The sequence below is a fragment of the Oryzias melastigma genome, linkage group LG9 (assembly GCF_002922805.2).
Source record: "Oryzias melastigma strain HK-1 linkage group LG9, ASM292280v2, whole genome shotgun sequence".
NCBI lineage: Eukaryota > Metazoa > Chordata > Actinopteri > Beloniformes > Adrianichthyidae > Oryzias > Oryzias melastigma.
Window position 1 is genome coordinate 3,153,674 of NC_050520.1, and position 20,852 is coordinate 3,174,525.

At 37.5% G+C, this 20,852-nt stretch overlaps 1 protein-coding gene and 1 long non-coding RNA gene across 3 annotated transcripts; one reads left to right on the forward strand and one right to left on the reverse strand.

Annotated features, from left to right (window-relative positions):
• Positions 1 to 1,484: 1,484 nt before the first annotated feature.
• LOC112148111 lies at positions 1,485 to 18,315 on the reverse strand. 2 transcript variants are annotated; one of them, XM_036213394.1, is made up of 13 exons: positions 17,940 to 18,315; positions 16,443 to 16,645; positions 13,204 to 13,312; positions 13,023 to 13,133; positions 11,699 to 11,884; positions 11,444 to 11,624; positions 10,369 to 10,552; positions 9,059 to 9,156; positions 8,557 to 8,910; positions 6,656 to 6,817; positions 6,160 to 6,371; positions 3,838 to 4,061; positions 1,485 to 3,036 (listed from the first exon to the last, which is right to left on the reverse strand). In XM_036213394.1, exons 3-13 carry the CDS (start codon positions 13,309 to 13,311, stop codon positions 2,424 to 2,426), a joined length of 2,433 nt encoding a protein of 810 aa, XP_036069287.1. In that variant the 5' UTR covers position 13,312; positions 16,443 to 16,645; positions 17,940 to 18,315; the 3' UTR covers positions 1,485 to 2,423. The 2 variants fall into 2 exon arrangements, with proteins under 2 accessions (XP_036069287.1, XP_036069286.1); XM_036213393.1 differs by lacking the exon at positions 17,940 to 18,315 and adding an exon at positions 16,728 to 16,827.
• LOC118599096 lies at positions 11,028 to 16,735 on the forward strand. Its single transcript, XR_004948382.1, has 3 exons — positions 11,028 to 11,561; positions 13,544 to 13,608; positions 16,538 to 16,735. It is a non-coding gene; the product is annotated as an uncharacterized LOC118599096 (long non-coding RNA).
• Positions 18,316 to 20,852: the final 2,537 nt, after the last annotated feature.

Below are 20,852 nucleotides of genomic sequence, written 5' to 3' on the forward strand. Positions count from 1 at the left end.
GGCAGCGTCGGCTCAGGAAGGTAGGTGTGGAGTCAGGATGCAGAAGGTGAAGGTGTGACCTCGCCACACAGAAGAAAGGTTCAGTTCATTGATGCATCTTTGAAAAAGCCTCCAGACCGCGGCGCGACCTGAAAGCAAACACGCCTCCAGAGATGAAGCGTTCGCTGGCCAGTCTGAGCTCATGTGCAGCGGCGGTTCTGGCAAAGATGTCGCCCTAGGCGAGCCACACATTTGGCCCCCAAACTCTATCAGAAACTACTTTTTATTCCATCCTTCTGCAGTCTAAACTATGACAGGAGGGATGGACTAATTATTGGTTCACTTCTTCTTTTTTTTCTTTATTATTATTTTTCTTGTTTTTTTGGACGTCCATAACTCTACAGCTCATTTAGCCGTAATAATATTCAGCTTTTTATGCTAGCCTTTTCAAATGCTTTGCCAATTACTAAGGATTTCTTGGAGTTTAGGTACTAATTCCGCTACCTGTTAGCTGTTTTAACTATATTTGGCTATTTTCAGTTTTTTAGACTCATTTGGAGCTTAGCTAATATCTTAGCTTTATGCTAGCTGTTCTGACTAGATTACACATTTTTAGCCACATACTAGCTGTTTTGGCTAATTTAGGTTTTTTTCCCTTTTTTAGCGTTTTGGACTACTTTGGAGCTAAGCTAATAATTTAGCAACATGCTAGCTGGTTTTGGCTAATTTAGGGGTTTTCCTGCAGTTTTAGGCCTATTTGTAGTTAAGCTAATATTTTAGCATCAATTTAGCTGTTTTGGTTCATTTTAGACTGTTTTTCAGTTTTTTAGGCCAATTTGGAGCTTAGCTAAAATTTCAGCGATGTGATAGCTGTTTTGGCCAAATTACACATTTTACCAGTTTTTTAGGCCAATTTGACATTTAGCAAATTTTTCAGCTACAAGCTATCTTTTTGGCTAATTTGGGTTATATTTCAGTATTATATGCTAACTTGGAGAATTAGCAATTTTACCAGTTTTTTTAGAATAATTTGGCATTTTGCTAATATTTTAGCTAGCTATCAGCTTCAGTGTTTTCAGCAATTAACTGAAGTCATTTTAGATAAAATTAAGATACTTTATTTTTCCCATTCTGGGAAATTTGCTAATTTTAGGTATCAGCTTTAGCGTTTTTTTTGTCATCAATTTCAGCTTCTTCAGCGGCCAATTTCAGCTTACAGCTTTCAAACTAGCATTATCACAGGTAATGCTATATATCTAGTTTTTAAAATGCTTCAGTATTATTTTTCTATAAAGATTACAGAAATGAATTATTTAAAAAAAAATAAGACATAAATGTTTACGTTTAGTCTGTGATTCTTACACTTTTTCTGTTAGCCTACAAACCGTCTCCGGCCCCTTTAAAGAAGAAAACAGTCATGTGACCCTCACAAAAAAGTTTGGTGACCCCTGGTTTATTAGACTTTCATTAAATAACTTGAAATGGAAAAGAAATGGCAACTCTCATAAGGATATCACGCATATGTTTAATTGAGGTTTAAAAATACAAATATCACAAATCCACCTAGAAAATAAACTTGGTCTACTTCTCTTGGTACAAACTAAAAACGTGTCACAAATAATTTGGAAAAGGGAATCTAATATGAAAAGAAAAAGTGAACTTTCTTACAAAATATTTAGAAAATGTATCAAAGTAGAGGGGATTGAAGCTGTAAATTTTTTAATGCAATTTCTGACAACAAGCTGAGGAACCAGCTTTTATTGTCATCAGCATGAATAATGAAATGAGCAATTCTGAGAAAAAGAGACAAAGTACTGAATAATATGAAATAGCGTGATAGTAGGTGATCATGTTCTTTTATTTTAACAAAAGCAGGAGTAAAGGAATTAAATATAATATAAAATAGTATTTAATTAGCTGCATTTAATCGACAAATTGAGTTTGGATGAAATAAACGTTAAAAGTATAGTCTATAACAATAGCCTTAGCCTAGCTCTTCAAATATAAAGTTGTCTTGGGCTTTAATAATGACATTAACAATGTTCAATATCACACCTTTGTTCTTTTCAAGTCTCTCTTCTTTTCTCTAAATTGTGAATGGATGGTTTTGTCCTTTACATCTTATTGCGCTCATAAAAATAAACAAGTTGGCATCCTCTGACTAAACCAATATTTATTTTAGTTTTTTGGGGAGGTTGGGGAGTTTAAAAACTACATTTACGGTGAATAGACTAAATGAGGTGAGGGTCAGTTTGAGTGTTGTGCAGCAGAGGGCGCTGTTTGACATTTAAGTTCACCTTCAGACAGCGAGAACAGGCCCGCTCCACTAATCGTATTACAGAAAAGAAATACTGAAATACTGGAAAATACCGCCCTGGGCGACCGCCCGTATCGAAAGCCTCCACTGCTCATGTGACGGTTAAATGATGTTTCCTCAGGTTTCCTCAGCCTCTGCAGGACTCCTTTACCTGCTCCTGTATCCTGACCATCAGTCCTGCACTGATGCTGTTCTCCTCCAGGCTCAGATGGCTCAGAGGGAAGTCGGTCCTGCACAGCAGCGCTGCCATGATGTCATTTCCTCCCACGTCGCTGATGTCGTTCCCGTCCAGGTCCACCTGCCGCAGACTGGCGTTCTCCTTCAGCATGTCGGCCAGCAGCCGGACCCCGGGGTCGCCCAGGTTGTTCTCATCTAAGATGATCTGAGCGAGTGTGCCGTTGCCTTTCAGACTCTCAAACAGCTCCTTCCAAGCGGCCAGGTCTGCGCTGCTGGTCTGAGCCAGGCCCAGGTACCGCAGGTGTGAGTGGGACCTCATGTAGGAAGCGATCACTCTGACCCCGTCACTGTTCAGCCCATTTCCACCAACGTCCAGCTCCAGGAGCGTGAACACCTCAAAAGAGCTCCACCCGGTGGGCAGCTGTAGCATCACGTCCTGCTCAGAGGGGAAGAGCAGGGCGTGATGCACGGACGCCGCCGTGACTGCGGTCTGCTCCTGGAGTTCGGCTATTCCGGTCAGAAGGGTCAGCAGGCCGTGGTCACGCAGCCGGTTTCCAAACAAACTGCAGGGCAACGAAAATAAAGTACAAAAAAATAGTTTTTTTTCTTTCACTTGTTGCAGTGACGTTTTTAGGTTAAATTTAAAACCCCCGTAAGGAAACTATTTTGTAAAATCTGCTTATTAGCAAAGAGTTGGACAGGAAGAGCAACGCCGTTCCCACAGCCGCTGGATGGAAGCAGCAGCAGCATCAGCAGCAGGTTAGCTTAGCAAGCACAAACGCACATCCAGCTGCTCGGCCCCCAAAAGTCAGTGCAGTAACAGTAAGAAAAGTAATATCTTCATTGAAACAATGTCTACCTTAGACATAAATCCCCCCCCACCCCTTTTTTTCCTGTTAGCGGGGTGTCGTAGCTCATGGCCAGTGGATTATGAGGTCTCCTTTGGTTGCCTGGCAACAGCTTACAGCTGCTGCAGTGAGAGACAGTGGCTTTTGTTTAGCTTGCAGTTATGAAAAAGCTGCTTAGCTTATCATTTCTTTATAAAAGCTTTATTTCATAAAACTCTATTATACTGGGTTTTTATGGAGCTAAATTGGGGCCAATATTATTGAAACCCAAATAAAACAAATTGAAAAAAAAGTTGGTGTTTGGCCAAAAAGAATGTTAAAATCTCCAAAACTTTTTGCTATTTTGAAATAATGTAATTATTTTCAGCTTTAAATGTTGTTTTTTTAGGTTTTAAAACTCAAAATTTCAATTTCTAAACTTTTTTCCAAATAATATTGACCCCAATTTAGCTCCATAGTTTTGACAAAGAAACAAAACAAACCTTTTTCAAAGTTTACATCATGAATTCTACCTACTGCAAGCCTTTCACATGTGGTTTCACCCTCAGGACCTCCAGCAGGATGTGGGCGCCGTACGGTCCTATGGAGTTGAGGTTGAGGTTGAGCATCTTGACCTGGGACGGACTTCCTTTCAGCACCGTTGCCAGGCTCAGCAGCAGATCGTCGGTGAGGCCCGTGTTCCTCAGAACCAGCTGCTCCACCTCATCAGACGTTTTCAGGACGGTCATCATGGCGTCCAGCTACGACCACAGAGACAAACGGATGAAACTATGGAGTCAAATCGGGTTCAAATTAGAAAACAGACGCTGGGAATTTGAAACATAGACTGTATACTCATGAATATTGAATGAATAATGAATATTAAAAATATTTGAAGAAGAAATTGAAAAGCTAAATTCTAAATTAACTATCTACTGAAGTTTTTTAGGCTAAGTTAGAGTTTTGTTCGTATTTAAGCAACACTAAATATATTTGCAAAATTGGCATATATCAGGGATTTTTAAAGCAATTTTACTGCAAATCTTTTAGAAATTTAAGTGCTCTTTTGTAGTTCTTTCACAAAAGTTTCCAGTCCTTTAGAAAATTTAGCATAGCTTTTTCCTTTTCAGCACGTATTAAATCACCATCGATTATACTTTTATTTAGAACAGGAGATCAGAATCAGCAAAACGGATAAAAACAAAGATTTAGAAAGAAATGGAGTTTGTCAGTGTAAACAGTTTTTTTGTCAACCTTCTGGTTGAGTTCAGTAGTGATATAAACAACAGAAAAACACAAAAATCCCTGTTTTGGATCATTGAAGAATAATTCCTGAACATGTTCTCCACATTACCATGAATGTAAATACTGCAGTTACACCTCCAGAGTTAAAGTATTTTTTTTTTATTTCAGTATTTTTTGTCAACAAAATAAAAAAAACACTGTAGTTTTACTTTGAAAATAGGAAGTTTCACTGACACTATTGTGAAGATTTGTTCTGGTGACAGTAGTGCTGCATGTTTGGCTTTTTTGTGTTAAACTTAAATTTCAATATTATTCTGCATTTCAGACCAAAACATACATCCCTCCTTAACTGCATGGTTACCACACTCCACTATATTAATAAAGATAACGAATCAGGGACCTTTGACATCGTTATTTTTCATACTTGAACTTTTGAGAGCAGATCGCGAGTATAAAATAACTCGGTTTCCGTCCTGGCTGTGGAACAGTGGACCACCTCTACAGCCTCTTCAAGGTGCTGGAGCTTTATCCCATCCTGGAGGATTTCCAAACCCAGAGACAAAAAGAGTCGAACCGCTCGGCTGTCGGCCACATTCACAGTTCCACTTTAGCCAACTTTGAGGAATTTTTCGGGCACGTTTTGAGTCTTTTGATCACTCGACAGGGCCGGGCGCCTGTCCTGCCCAGATAAAAACCTGCAACTATTATCACTGTGGAGCGCCAAAATACTAAAGTAAGTTTGCAAAAAATAATTCTTTAAACAAATGTAGGTTATTCCTGTAGACAGGATATAATCCAAAATATTTTCCACTTTCTTTTCATTTTTCTGTTGTGCATCAGGTCTTTGTGTTTTAAATATTTTGAGGAGACGCATGTATATTCATCTTTTTTGGCCTCTAATTTTTGTCGTATTGTTTCGGCCTCAGTGACCTTATTGTATCATAACTTCTCCGGTTGAATTAAATAAAAACTAAAAAATTATGTAAGCAGAAAAAAACATAATTTTGTGAAATCACAGTGGATGCCTCGGTGGTGTGAAATTTGGCTCAAAGAAACAATAGAAAATGTTAAAATCCTAAAATAAAAAATTAAAATTCATAACTAATTATTGTCGGGCAGAGAAATCTTTAATGACAAATTTTATGTTAAAATGAGGAATTTCAGGAAATGGTGATTTGATAAGTTCTTATGTCAATTTTCTAATTATGGAGGACATATTTTTAAAACAATTATTATTATTTTTAAATATTTCTCGATTTAAATTGTTGTAAATCAGGAGATGACAAAAATACTGCTTAAAAAGTGCGTATTTGTGACATTAAAAATACATTTGTTGGACTACAAGCTCCATGCAACAGGTAATAAAGGGGGGGCGGGGTTGCTCCGCGTCCCACCCACAACTTAGAGGTGAGTTTCTAATGAAACTCGTGCTGCTCTGCAGGAATTATGTCCTAGAAAAGGACACTTTATTGGTATTTTTGCTAAAAACAGCAATTATAATTAAAAGATCACAAGGAACGATTTAAAAATAGTTCTAAAGATGATCAGAGAGGAATTCTAAGCTCTAAAATGGGGATGTTGAAAGTGCTCAGACTGACTGAGCTGGATGCTCACCTGTGCCTCCAGGTCTTGTTCTTTAACAGGCTCCTCTTTGTTCTCACCGGGGCGTTCTGTGTCCTCCTCCTCCTTCTCCTCCTCCTCCTCCTCCTCCTTACGCTCTTCGTCAGCTTGCACAGGGCTGTCACTTTCTGCACTGAGCTCCACGTCTGAGCTCTGGGCTTTGGGGCTCGACGACAGACTTTTCTGAAGCCGGCACCTTTCCAGGACTCGCTCACACAGAGAGGAAGACAAACAACTCAGCTGCAAATCAAAGTGTCTGATCTGGCTTTGTGCTTCTGTTTGAGCAGCAGAAGAAAGCATATCTGCCGAGAGTTATGCATGCAGGAATGAATTCACTCCGTCTAATCTCTCCCACATGTAATCAATCTTCTCCCAAGCAGACACTGGTCCGTGCACGCTCCTGCAAATTCTGTCTGCAGAAGTCTATTATGCAGATCGGCTCTGGTGAGCCTCAGTTGTGATCCTGCTGTGCAGAAGTGCCTTTACTCACTGCTTTGCTTGAACCGGTGTTTGTTTGGGCCTCGCCTCAGCGCTGCACTCATCTCCACACATTCCTCATAGAAATCCCTCCGTCTTTCCCCATCTCCGTTTTTCCCGTCGGATTCTGCCTCTTTGTTCTTCTTCGTCAGTTCTTCCTCATCCTGCAGTGAATCTATGAAAGACACGATGTGTGACGTTTTTGTTTCCACAGATTCTGGTAAATGGAAAACTTTAAACTAGAACAGGGCGGTCAAACTCGATCACACGAGGGGCAAAAATCCAAACTTTAGGTCGCGGGCCGAACAGGAAAAACATTTATTGAACACTCTAAAACTACATTTTAAAACTGTAACTTTTTAACATGATTAAAAGGCAGGAATATTATTCCAGAATAAATCAATTTAAACCTTAAATAACTTTGAATATTTTACTCTCAATAAAAATATATTTTGTCAAAATGATACAAGTTAGAAATGAGCTCAAGATAACATCATTAATAACAATAAAATAAAATGATCTGGAGGGCCGGATAGAATTACCTGGAGGGCCGGATTCGGCCCCGGGGCCTTGACTTTGATACACGATCTTAAAGGAAACGATCATTTTTAATCTGTGCACCACATTCAGCAGTCATCTTCACTGCCGAATCTTTAAGAAACTTCTTAAAACCACTTTTATCGGCAGGTATTTCCCACAGCATGAGACTCTGCTCTGCTGGTGTGTGTTAGCTGTGGAATATGTCGACTCTGGAGGAGAACGGCTTCCAGGTAGAGCTGTCACAAGCGATTATTTTAATAGTAGACACATCACTGATTATTTGTTCTGATTAGTTGACTAATCGGATCATACGCAAACTGAACATAAAGCTCACATCTTAACCGTCATTAGCTTTAAATTAACTAAAAAATAGATGTATAGCATTACCTGTGATAATGCTAGTGTGAATGCTGTAAGCTGAATTTGGCAGCTGAATATGCTAGTGCTGATAGCTGAAGATGCTGAAATTTATACCTGAAAACACTAAAGTTAATTGGTGAAAACACTGAAGCTAATAGCCAGCTAAAACATTAGCTAAATGCCAAATTAGCTTAAAAATCTAAGTTAGTTTAATCAAATCAGCTAGCATGTAGCTGAAAAAAATATCTAAACTTAAAAAAAAGGCTAAATTAGAAAATAAAATGTCTCAGTCGAGATAACTTGTTATAACAAGAAAACAAAGTTAATTGTCCTGTTATGACCAGATAGTGGATCTCATAAACTCCAAATTAGCCTAAAAAATGCGGACAATCCTAAATTAGCAAAAACCGCTAGCATGTAGCTGACATATTAGCTAAACTTCAAAATATCTTTAAAAAAAAACCCAAAAATTAGCCAAAATAGCTAGCATGTAGCTGACATATTAGCTAGACTCCAAAATGGTCTAAAAAACTTTAATAATGCCAAAGTAGTAGAAAATCTAGCATTATAACTTTCAACTTTACAACACTCCAACTCCATATAATATAAAATAACGACTAATCGAATATTAAATTAGTCGTCAACTATTTTAATGGTCAATCAGTCATAGATTAGTCAACTAATCGTGGCAGCTCTACTTCCAGGTAACTTCACATCTGATTCCTCTCAAAACTTTGGCGGCTAATTTGCATCTTTTCGTCTTACAATCTGGTCCTGAACTATTTCAAGAGTGCTCCATCCTCCTAAAAGACGTTTTTATAACTTTTTGACTTTTCTCTTTTTTTGGCCCATTTCACCTGAGAAAAATCTGCCAAATATTTCTGCACATCTTGATGCAGGATGTTGACCTCCTAAGGCCACGCCCTCTCTCGTTACACAACATCCCATCACTTTATAATGCCTACTAATGGTGCACACAGTGTGATGAAAGAAGCCGACCGAAGCGGTTCTCACCGGTCGTCTTCTGGTTCTCCTCCGTCAGCAGAGCTGCAGCATTTCCAGCTGTTTTCAAGTGTTTCCTGGTTCTCGTCTTCTCTCCAGATTTCTCCATCACCGGTGACCTCTCAGAGTCTCGTCTCTCTCGGCCCCCGTCCCCCTCTTTACATCCAGCCGCCTTGTCTTTGCTCCCCCGCTGATTAGTTTGACCTCTGCGTCTTTTCCTTTCTGACGTCGCTTTAGTTCCAGCTACAGCGAGGTCTTCGCTGTCACTGGATGCTCCAGTGCGTTCCTTGATGTGTTTTTTAGCTGATTTCTTCACGGGCTTGGCTGGGATGAAAAGAGGGGACGACGGGCAGGACTCCACGGCGCCTAGATTCAAAACGATGAAATCAGAGGGAAGAACTGCAGCGTGGGGCATTCTGACCTCAAACTAGGAGCGGGCTCACAGTCAAACATACTGCTGAGTCAGCTTTAAGAAGAAATGGAAAATTGAAACAACAGTTTGGAGGCTTTGTACCGTTGCCAGTTTTCTGCTCAAGAGGGAGAATTAAATTTTCCTTTGTGCTGTTGTTCAGCTGCTGACAGGAGCTGGATTTGTGTCGGAGGCTCGTACATCTGAAAAATAGGAAAAATTAGAAAAAATGTTATCTTGTGCTTATTTCTAACTTGTATAATTTTGACTGAAAATATTTTTATGGAGAGTAAACTTTTAAAAGTTATTTAAGGTTTAAGTTGATTTATTCTGGAATAATATTCCTGCCTTTTTATTATTCATAATTATGTTAAAAAGTTACAGTTTTAAAGTTTAAAAAATTAGCATTCTGATAGCTTTTTGGACTATTCGGGGATTCCCTGCGATTTTTTAGGCTGTTTTGGAGCTTAGCTAATATTTCAGCTACATGCTAGTTGTTTTCACTAATTTAGGCTTTTAAAAAACATTTAGGTTGTTTTGGAGTTTAGCTAATACTTACACTCTAACTGTTTTGGGTAATTTAGGCTTTTTTCAATTTTTAGGCTATTTTGACGTTTAGCTAATTTTTCAGCTACAGGCTAGTTGTTTTGGCTAAAAAAATATTTTTAATTTTGTTTTTTAAAGACTAATTTGGCATTTGACTTATATTTTAGCTGGCTATCATCTTCAGCATTTTCAGCTTCAGCGTTTTTCAGCTATCAGCTTCACTATTTTCAGCTATGAGCTTCAGCACTTGTAAGTATCAGCTTCAGCATTTTTAATTATCAGCTTTATTATTTTCAGCTATCAGCTTCAGAATTTTCAGCTTCAGCACTTCTAACTATCAGCTTCAGCATTTTTAGCTACCAGCTTCACTATTTTCAGCTATGAGCTTCAGCGCTTGTAAGTATCAATTTCAGCATTTTTAATTATCAGCTTTATTATTTTCAGCTATCAGCTTCAGCATTTTTAGCTATCAACTTCAGTATTTTCAGCTATCTGATTCCTCTGTTTCAGCTTTAGCCTTTTAAACTATCAATTTCATTATTTTCAGCTATCAACTTCAGCTTTTTAAACTATCAACTTCATAATTTTTAGTTTTTAGCTTCAGTGTTTTCAGCTATCAGCTTCAGCATTTTTAGCTATCAATTTCAGCGGCCAAATTCAGCTTACACCATTCACACTAGAAAGTAATGCTATATATGTAGTTCATAATTATGTTAAAAAGTTATGGTTTAAACATTTTAAAAATGTAGTTTTCAAATTTGAAATAAATGTTTATCCTGTCCGACCTGTGACCTCAGGTGTGTTTTGGATTTTGGCCTCTTGTGTGATTGAGTTCGACCCCCCTGGTCTGTGAGAAGATGAAACCCGACCTGTAGCAGGGCGTCCCACCAGCCAGCCAGGTCAGTCTGAAGCAGCTCTTCCTGCCCTGCTGGAAGCCGGGAGCGTAGCGGTACTCGCAGCAGGAGCTGAGTCTGGTCGCCATGAGGCCGTTGATGTACATGGAGGCGCTGAAGGGGTAACCGATGTGCCTCTGGGACACAAACTGGAACTGCTCTGAAAGAGAGAACAGACACACATCACTAATGGGAGGAATATGGAGATTTTTATCAGTTTATTTAAATCCAGTCTAATGAAAATCTTGTTTTGGGGTCTTTTGTTTGGTTTTTTTATTACATATTCTTGTGTTTATGGAGGCTATACATACGAAAAGTAAGGTCAAAATAGCACTCTAAAACTAGATTTTTAAAACTTTAAAACAATAACTTTTTAATATAATTAAAACTTAACTTAAACTTTAAATAACTTTCCATATTTTACCCTCCAAAAGAATATATTTTGTCAAAATTATACAACTTAGAGAAAAGCTAAAGATAACATCGGTCCTTTAATAACAATAAAATAAAATAATCTGGAGGGCCTGATATAGTTAACCGGAGGGCCGGATCCGGCCCCCGGGCCTCAACTTTGACACTTAGACAAGTGAATAGATCAAAAGAAGATCGCAGTGGCTTTTTAAACTCGTTCTTTTAAACATAATCTTTGTTTGTAGAGTGGAGATATTCATAACTTATTCTTAAAAGTCGAATGCTATAAAAGTTTATCTGAAAAAAATGTTAGTCAGAAAGAAGACTTTGTTTTGCTCAAATCCAGCCGAAGCTCATCGATGAGGTTTTGGTAAATGTTCTGTATCTTACCCGCTGGTCAGATTCCAGCTCAGACCAGGACGACAACGACGTTCATGGATCTGTTTGTCTGTGAGTGGATGCATCAGAAAGGGGCGGAGCTGGGAGCTCATGGCCCCGCCCACCATTTTTCTACATCACATTTTATCTACTTCTGATTCACAACAATTTCACTAAATAAATAATCAGAATTGTAGTTTTAAGATTCTTCTCCCTTTTTTATCAGAGAAAGGGAGAAAGCAGAAGTTTTATCAGGACTCACCGCCGCGAGTGAGGACGCCTTTGAAGACACAAACGTTTTCCCCTCCGCTGACTTGTTGGAGGACCTTCAGCTCATCTCGAGTGACCTCAGAGTGTGACCCTCGATGGCTCTGACCCAGGTAGGTCATGGTCACCGTCACGTTGGATTTCTTAGCTTCCCTTTTTGCTTTTAAGTTGCTCTGCTGTGACGAGAGAAAAACAGTGTCAGTAGGATTTCCCTTCAAAGGAAGTGGATTCCTTCAGTTGTTTGTTTGACCCGTTTCTCGGTGGGATCTCCGGTTCGGTGAGACACAACGGATGAGAGCGACCCCCGCCGCTTGTCGTACAGATAAGGGCAGGATTGACTCAGAGCCCCCCTGACGGAGCTCAGGCTGGACGCTTTGGCTGGGATGGCGGGAAGATAGAAGTGACCTTTTCCTGGTCCAGCTGTTGGTTCATCCAGCTGGAAAACAACAACATGCAGAACTCACTAAAATAAACTTTGTTTGTTTTACGTTCAAAAATTCTGCAAACGTCTTATTCCACCTAAATCAAAGTCAATAAATTAAACTACTGCTGAATTAGTGAACAGTTTACTCCAATGTGTCAAAGTCAAGGCCCGGGGGCCGGATCCGGCTCTCCAGATTGTTCAATTTTATCATTATTAATGGCCTGATGTTATATAGCATTTATTTCTAACTTGTATAATTTTGACAAAATATATTTTTATGTAGAATACTACTTTGGCATTTGCTAAGATTGTTTTGGGCTAATTCTGAGTTTAGCTAATATTTCAGCTACATGCTAGCTGCTTTGGTTAATTTATGCATTTTTTTTTTGCTGTTTTGGAAATTAGCTAATATTTCAGGTACATGCTAGCTGCTTTGGCTAACTTATGCTTTTTTAGGCTATTTAAAAGTTTGGCTAATATTTCAGCTACATACTAGCTGTTTTTTATTTGATTTCCGCTTTTTTTTTAGCTATTTCGGAAATTAGTTAACATTTCAGGTGCATGCTAGCTGCTTTGGCTGATTTAGGCTTTTTTTAAGGCTATTTAAAAGTTTAGCTAACATTTCAGCTACATGCTAGCTGTTTTGGTTAATTTATGTTTTTTTTTGTTGTTTAAACTATTTTGGACTTTAGCTAATATTTCAGGTACATGCTAGCTGCTTTGGCTAACCTAAGATGTTTTTTTAATCAAAGGCTAATGCAGCATATAGCTAATATTTCAGCTTCAGCGTTTTCAGCTATCAATTTCAGCATCTTGAGTGGCCAAATTCAGCTTACATCATTCACACTAGCATTATCTAGTTCATAATTATGTTTAAAAGTTTTAAAAATGTAGTTTTAGAGCGTTCAATAAATGTTTTTCCTGTCCAGAACATGACCTAAGGTGTGTTTTGGATTTTGTCCCCTTGTGTGATTGACTTTGACTCCTCTGGTTTAACTGGTTTATATTATAGCTTGAATATCATAGTGTTTCTGGTCATAAATATGCAGCAGAATAATTGAAATAATTAGAAATATTCCTCATATTTTTGCAACATATGATATAACTGTTACTTTCCATGCTTTAATATGGATATTGGTGCAGTTTGTACCTTGTAGATCTCCACCGTGTCGGGATTTTCCAACAGCAGCAGTTTGCTCTTTGCTCTGATCAGGCTGGCGATGGACTGGATCATTTTAGCGTCTCTCGGCTGAGCTGGAATCTTTCAGAACAAAGTCATTCGTCATAAAGGAAAAACAGATTCAAAACTGTAAGAAGCATGAAGGTCTTACAGGAGTGTCCCTGCCTCCTCCGTGAACTCCTCGGTAAATCAGATGCTGCAGCAGAGAGTTGCTGCTTCTTCTGAGTTTTCTCATCGATGCTTTTTGATACGGTTCCATTCTGAAAGGATAAAAGTGTTTTTTATCAGGAAGCAGAGATGGACACAACTATATTAATGAAGCATCTTTCTCAGCCTTTTGAACATGTTTCTCAGTTGCTCATTTCCATCTTGTTGCTTAAAATCTATCAAAATAATAAATAAATAAATAAAAACACCACCAAGGAAAGTCTACACTGAGGTGACACTGATCTTTGTTTTTCCACTGACAAGCCTCTATTGTTTCCCTTCAGGGTTGGAGTACCTGAAACCTAATCGAAGCAGCTGCAGCCGCGTCATCTGGAAAAGGAGCCGGCAGGTAGGCCAGCTTCCCCTGAGATGTTCTCAGCAAACGAACCTGACTGCAGTCTTTTATGGTGGAGATGGAGAAATGAGAAACTCACAAACTGGCTCCTGACAGACACTGTGGCGCCCTCTGGTGGTAGTAAACCTCACAACTACCTGAGCTGCAAGTTTCTCTGAAATCTCAAAATGAACTCCTTTTGTATCCACAGAGGACATTTGGGGCTTTTCAATGATACCAGACAGGAAGAGACAGGCAGGAATTGTAGTTTTAGGGGGGTTTTAGACCAACATTCTGACTTGACAAAACATTTTTTCTCTGGTAGAGAGGATTTGTCAAAAATTTGTTCAAAAAGAATGATAAGATATGGAGAACCTTTATAAAAGTGAGAGGATTTGCTCTACATCAAACCAGATTGAAGTGATTTTTTAGAGCGTTAGTAGAGTTCATAAGTGGCAATGCAAAGTCTATTTTAAATGTTTTTCTGACAAATCTATGGCTCTGTTTTTAAGACAGATGTTTCAAATGATTGGAGTTTGGCAGCCAAACACAGCATGTTCTGTGTCATTTCTCCGTTTTCAACTAAATTAATCGCTAACATTTTGATTTGTGTTTACCATCAAAAAGCAAATACCACATTTTTTGAGTATAAGTCTCAGTTTTTTGCATAGTTTGGCTCGAAGTGCAAATTATACTCAAAATCGACATATAACAATTTCAAAAAATTGAATAAATAGCTTATAAAGACTTACCTCTGCAGACATTAAACATTCAGCTGTTGTGAATGTTTGTTTTGACTCTCTGGGATGTTTTGTTCTTTGTCATTTTGTATAGTATTTTATAGCATTTTATTGTGCATCTACTTTTCTTTTTTTTTATTTTTTATAATTTAACGTTTTTTCGTTATAATGAGATCCACTATCTGGTCATAACAGGACAATTAACTTTGTTTTCTTGTTATAACAAGTTATCTTGTTGAAACGACTGAAAAACAATTTTTCTAATTTTGCCTTTTTTTTGGCTATTTTAAAGTTTAGTTATTTTTTCAGCTACATGCTAGCTGATTTGACTAAACTAACTTAGATTTTTAAGCTAATTTGGCATTTAGCTAATTTTTTAGCTGGCTATTAGCTTCAGGGTTTAAATTTCAGCATCTTTAGCAGCCAAATTCATCTTACAGCATTCACACTAGCATTATCGCAGGTAATGCTGTATATCTAGTTCATAATTATGTTAAAAATATGGTTTCAAAGTTTTAAAAATGTAGTTTTAGAGTGTTCTACAAATGTTTATCCTGTTTGCGACCTAAGGTGAGTTTTGGATTTTGACCCCTTGTACGATTGAGTTTGACACCCTGATCTACGGAAAGCCAGAAGTGCCATTAAAATCATGTTTGTTTTCATTTAAGTTTCAGAGTTTACAGGAGGAGTTTAGAACGTTCTTTTTCAGATGTCATACTGGTTAGATGAAATACTTGAAGCTAACAGGAGGTTCTGGGATTTAATAATAAAAAGTTTTGACACAAATGGTCCAAACATCCTGTTAGCTCAGCTTCTTTGGGATGTTTGTTGACATGTTTGGCATGTTTACGGGTTGAGCATCGTTATAAAAAACAATCTGACACCATGTATTTTTTCTGCAATGCTTTGGCCAATAATTCACAAAGTTTGTGTCCAACAGATATAATTACAGTATAATTGGAATCTGTGGAGTTTTGTCTTTAAAATGGAACCAGTTTAAGTTACTTGTAACATGTAACTTGGACTGAAACATCTGGATTCCTCCTACATACTGATATTATTACTTAGAATATTATAGTATAGTTATGATTATGATAATTCTCCTTTTATTGTGAGGTTTGCTGTAGGATTTGAAAGAAGGAAGTGATTCAAACGTGTTGGTTAAAGGAGTGCTGTCTCTGCCAGAAAACCTTTTGTGTTTTTTTCCAGGAAGGAAAAACGAAACCACACCTGAGCCGCTTCATTAGAGTATGTAAAACAGCTAGAGTTTAGTTTCAGATAAAAAAGGAGTTTATGGAAATATACTCCTGGTTTGCACATGAATCATGTAACATAATCCAGCTATAAAAACTAAACCTTTGCTGCTCTAGAAGCTCTCAACCTTCATCTATTTTCTCCGCTGCTGGACCTGATGAATACAAAAAATCTAATGATTGATTCTTTTTAAGAATTTGGGAAAATATCTCAGAAAGTTGTGTTTTATTAAATGCACATTAAGTTTGAACTATTTCAAATATTGTAAAAATAAAGAGTTAAACATTCGTTCAAACAAAGATCTGAACTGTTAGATATCAATTCTTCTCAAAGAATGAAGTTTTTGTACTGAAGAGCTTTCACCCTTTATTATATATCTTACTCTAAAATTATAGGTTAAAGAGAGCAATAATGTGCAGAAAGAACAAAACATTTTGGTGTTAAAAAGGCTGAAATTAACTAAAACGCTGAAGAGATGAATGGAAAAGAAGATCAAATAAGAAAAACTCAAAAAATCAATGATATTTCAGCAAGAAAGAAGACAACTGATTGGTACTAATCTGCTTTTTCACTCTTTCAATGAGCTGTAAAGTCACATTTCACGCTTTTCATATGAAAAACAAAGTCTCTTAATTGAGTTTAAGTTTATTTGATTTATAAGGCGCCTTAAAATGATATTAAAAGTTCAAAGAGCAATAAAAACACAGCTAAAATGTTCAAACATATAGATACATTTCATCAAAAACTAGAAAAACACCAGATAAAAAATAAAGATTACATACTGGAATGGAAAAAAGTGACTTTCAGAGCCTCTCAGATGTTCTGCTTTTCCATTAAAAGCCTCACAGAACTTACCCGGGGTCTCGTCCGGGTTCGGAGCTGAATGTGGGGATCTGATGAACGTGATCTGATGCTTCTTCAGCTGCTGAGCTCCTGCTCTCTGCCAGCAGGTGACACCTGAGCAGCCGTCACCTTTGGCTCCGGGCCTCCATCACCTGATGCGACGTCTTCATTCATCTTTGATGACCTTCAGCTCCGCAGCATGTTGGTTACAGGACCTGTAATAAAAGCAACAATAATATATTTTAAAACATGTTAATGTTTAACAATGTTTAAAGTAGATTAAAAACGTTAGATTACCTGTAATAATGCTAGTGTGAATGCTTTTTACTAATTAGTCACAGTAGATGTTGAAGTTTTTTGCTGAAAATAGTGACAAAATTTACCCAAGTTGCTGAAGGGATTTACTGAAAATGCAAAAGCTATTTGCTTAAAAGACTGTAAATTTCATTGAAGAACTCTGAAAGATTTGCTAAAGTTGACCTATATTTCTGAAAATTGGGTAGTAAAAATGCTTAAAAATCCCCAATACATGCCAATTTTGCAAAAGTATTTAGCATGTTTCTTAAATACTAGCTAAACTCCAAAATTAGCCCAAAAAACTCAGTAGATGCCAAATTAGCCAAAAAAAAAACTCAAAAAACTCAAAAATAGCCTAAAAGTAAACTAAAGTAGTCAAAAATGTTAGCCTGTTGTTGAATTAAAAACTAAACTCTAAATTAGCCAATAAAAACCTCAGTAGATAACAGATTAGCCAAAAATCTTAGCCTGTTGCTACATTAAAAACCAAACTCCAAATTAGCATTAAAAAAAAATCAGTAGGTTCCAAATTAGCCACAAAAAAGCTAGCACGTTGCTTAAATACTAGCTAAACTCTAAAATAGTCTAACATTCCTCAGTAAACGAAATTAGCCAAACATGTTAGCCTGTTTCTAAAATAGAAGCTAAACTCTGAATTAGCCTATAAAAATCTCAGTAGAAAAGATATTAGCCAAAAACATTAGCATGTTGCTAAAATGATAGCTAAACTCCAAAATAGCGTAAAAAACCTCAGTAGATACCAAATTACCAATAAATAAATACATAAATAAAAGAAAGAAAAAGGCTACCACATTGTTTAAGAACTAAACTCCAAAATAGCCTAAAATTCCTCTGTAAACAAAATGAATCTGAAATGTTAGCATGTTGCTAAAATAGAAGCTAAACTTTGAATTAGCATAAAAAGTAGATAAGAAATTAGCCCAAAACATTAGCATGTTGCTAAAATATTAGCTAAACTCCTATTTTTTTGAAAATTGCTAAAAAAAAAAATACTCTAAAAGATGAAAATATGCCTCATAAATATATTTAAAAACTTGGTGCTAATCTACTTAAAATTTTGAAATTTCAAGACTTTCTGATTTATTTTCTATGGGGCATATTTTGCTAAATATTTCAAAAACTATGTAGTTTATGAATACCAAAAATACAAGTAGTAATGTCCTGAACGAGATGAACGTTTGGATACATTACCGAAATCGCTGAAAGTGTGATTTAGAATTTCATGTGGTGAAAAACGTAGAGAAAGAAGCAGAAGAATCACTAAAGAGTGAATGATACTGAACATTCACACCATAAAGAAACAATCAGAAACGACTCTGTTAGTCTGTTCCTCCTCATGCTGGATTTGAGACTGAAAAAGCTGACACTTTCCTTGAGTTATTGAGCCAAACTATGAATGTTAAATGGTGCATTCAAACTCCTCTGGGAAATACCGTCACCAAGCAAACCGACATTTCAAAACGGCATGGACACAGAGCGTTTATCCTGTGCCGCCGTCCGGCCCCCGTCCGGCCCCCGTCCCTCTGCGTTTGTTCTATGACAAGTTCTCCTGCCGTTCTTCATAAAGCCACGCTCCTTCAGCTCACATCTCCTCTGTGAGCCTGAATGGATGCCCTGCACACGCCTCGGTGGAGTTTCCTCTGAGCGGTGGCGCCTTCGGGGGGTTCTCTGAGTGGCGCCGTGCTCCGTCTGCCTGCAGAATTCATTCCATTCATAACCTGATGGGGGTCTGAGTGCATTTGGCTCGTCAGACGTGCGTTTGCTCCCCGCCACCTCCACTGATCCGGCGTGTCGGTTTGCTCGTCCTCCAGAACTCCTGATACCATGCCCCCGTGTGGGGGTGGGCTGCACCCGGCAGGAGGGCCGGGTTGTCATTTCGTTCCACTCGGCACCTCTGAGGGTCGAGTTTGAAAAAAGACATCAGAGATGAGAAACATGCAGAACGGGCCGTGAGGAGGGGAACAAGTCTGGGAAAAGTCTTTACAGTTTCAGCTAAAAACTGAACTTCAGTTAGAAAGAGTGTTTTCTGTGGAACATAAGATGTTTTCCCCTTTTTATACGTGAACAATCTGCCAATAGAACTCGTAGAATTTTTCTTTTGATGTCTTAAAATAAATCGAGATTTCCTGACCTTTCAAGAAAAAGTTTTATTTTCAAATCAAACACTCAAATTTAGAAATATTCCTCTGATAGTTGAAAATATTATGTCTTAAAATAATAAATACATAGACTAAATCACATGTGTCAAAGTCACGGCCCGGGGGCCGGAACCGGCCCTCCGGGTAATTCTATCTGGCCCTCCAGATCATTTTATTCTATTGTTATTAATGACCCGATGTTATCTTGAGCTCATTTCTAACTTGTATAATTTTGACCAAATATATTTTTATGGAGAGTAAAATATTGAAAGTTATTTAAGGTTTAAGTTGATTTATTCTGGAATAATATTCCTGCATTTTTATTATTCAGAATTATGTTAAAAAGTTACAGTTTTAAAGTTTTAAAATTTGTAATTCTGCTAGCTTTTTGGACTATTTTGGCATTTACTAAGATTTTTTAGGCTATTAAAGTTTAACAAATATTTCCGCTACATGCTAGCTGTTTTAGCTAAGTTAGGCCCTTTTTTTATTTGTTTTTGAAATTTTTTCTTTGTTTTGTTTTTTAGGCTAATTTGGCATTTATTTTAGCTGGCTGTCAGCTTCAGTGTTTTCAGATATTAGCTTCAAGATTTCAGCTATCAGCTTCAGCATTTTTAGCTATCAGTTTCAGCATTTTCAACTATCAGCAGTAGCGTCTTCACCGGGCAAATTGAGGTTACAGCATTATCACGGATAATGTTAAAAAGTTACGGTTTTAAAGTTTTAAAAACGTAGTTTTAGAGTGTTCGATAAATATTTATCCTGTATGACCCGTGACCTAAAGTGTGTTTTCGATTTTGGGCCCCCTGTGTGATTGAGTTTGTCACTCCTGGCCTAAATATTGTACTTTTACCGCCAAAAATATCTATATTTAAGTGCAACAATAGAAAACTATCTCGTCTTCTGGATCAATTAAAATAAGAATAAAAATACACATTAAAATGTGTTCAAATGATATAAAAATTATTAAATATCACTTAAAATTAGTTGTTTAAAAAATTTATGACAAAATATATTTTCTTAAACAGTTTTTCATCACACAAAAAAGTTACTAGTTACTAAATTTGCTTTTTAAATCAAGGATATAGAGATATTTAAACTAGAAACTAGACACATCTTGGTGCTATTTGTTGTTTTGTCAGGAAAATTATAGAAATAAGCACATTATTATCTATTTTCCTCAAATATTTGTCCCTTTCTCCCCCTTAAAAATGGCTGACATGGTTTGAGGAAAATCTGCTGCACTTCCACCATTTTACCACCAGAGGGCGACGTAAGATCAGTCCCAGTTGATCAAAACTGTGCAGGAAGTTCTTTAAACTCCTAACAGGCTTTGACTCCTGGGGTCCTGTCACCTCCAGCTCCTGTGTTCCTTTAAGACACAAACATTCTCAATCGCTGGAGTCTTCAGAGTGAGAGGAAGCTGTTTGTCTGCAGCTCTGCATCAGTTGTAATGTTCCGGTTCAATCATTTTAATGTTCGCTTAAATAGTTTATAAAAATATTTGAATCCTCTATTTTACATTACACTATACCAATTATTGTGTCTTTTGTAGTTTTTTTTTTGCATAACCTATTGACTTTATACACCAACCACAAGATTTTAGATCGAAATAATAAACTTTTTTTTGTATATTTCTTAAAGAAATAACTGTAAAGTAGTGTGCTCTTTAACAAAGCACAATAAATGGAAACTGGCTGCAGCTTCATTCTGCTTTAGAGCTGATTAACCCCTAAACACGCAGATGTACGGCCCAGGACATGACCCGACACGGCCGGCTCCATCTGTGAGGAGCAGCAGGGAGCTCTGCTCTCGGAGGAGGACCGGCACGGCCACATGGCGAGCTGTCACCTCCTCGACAGGGACGCAGAGCAGGACGGTGTGAAGGCAGATCAAAGAATGACGCCTCTCTGTGGCGACGGTCTCTGAGCTGGAAGTCAAACCGCAGAAGGTTGAAGGTCCACCT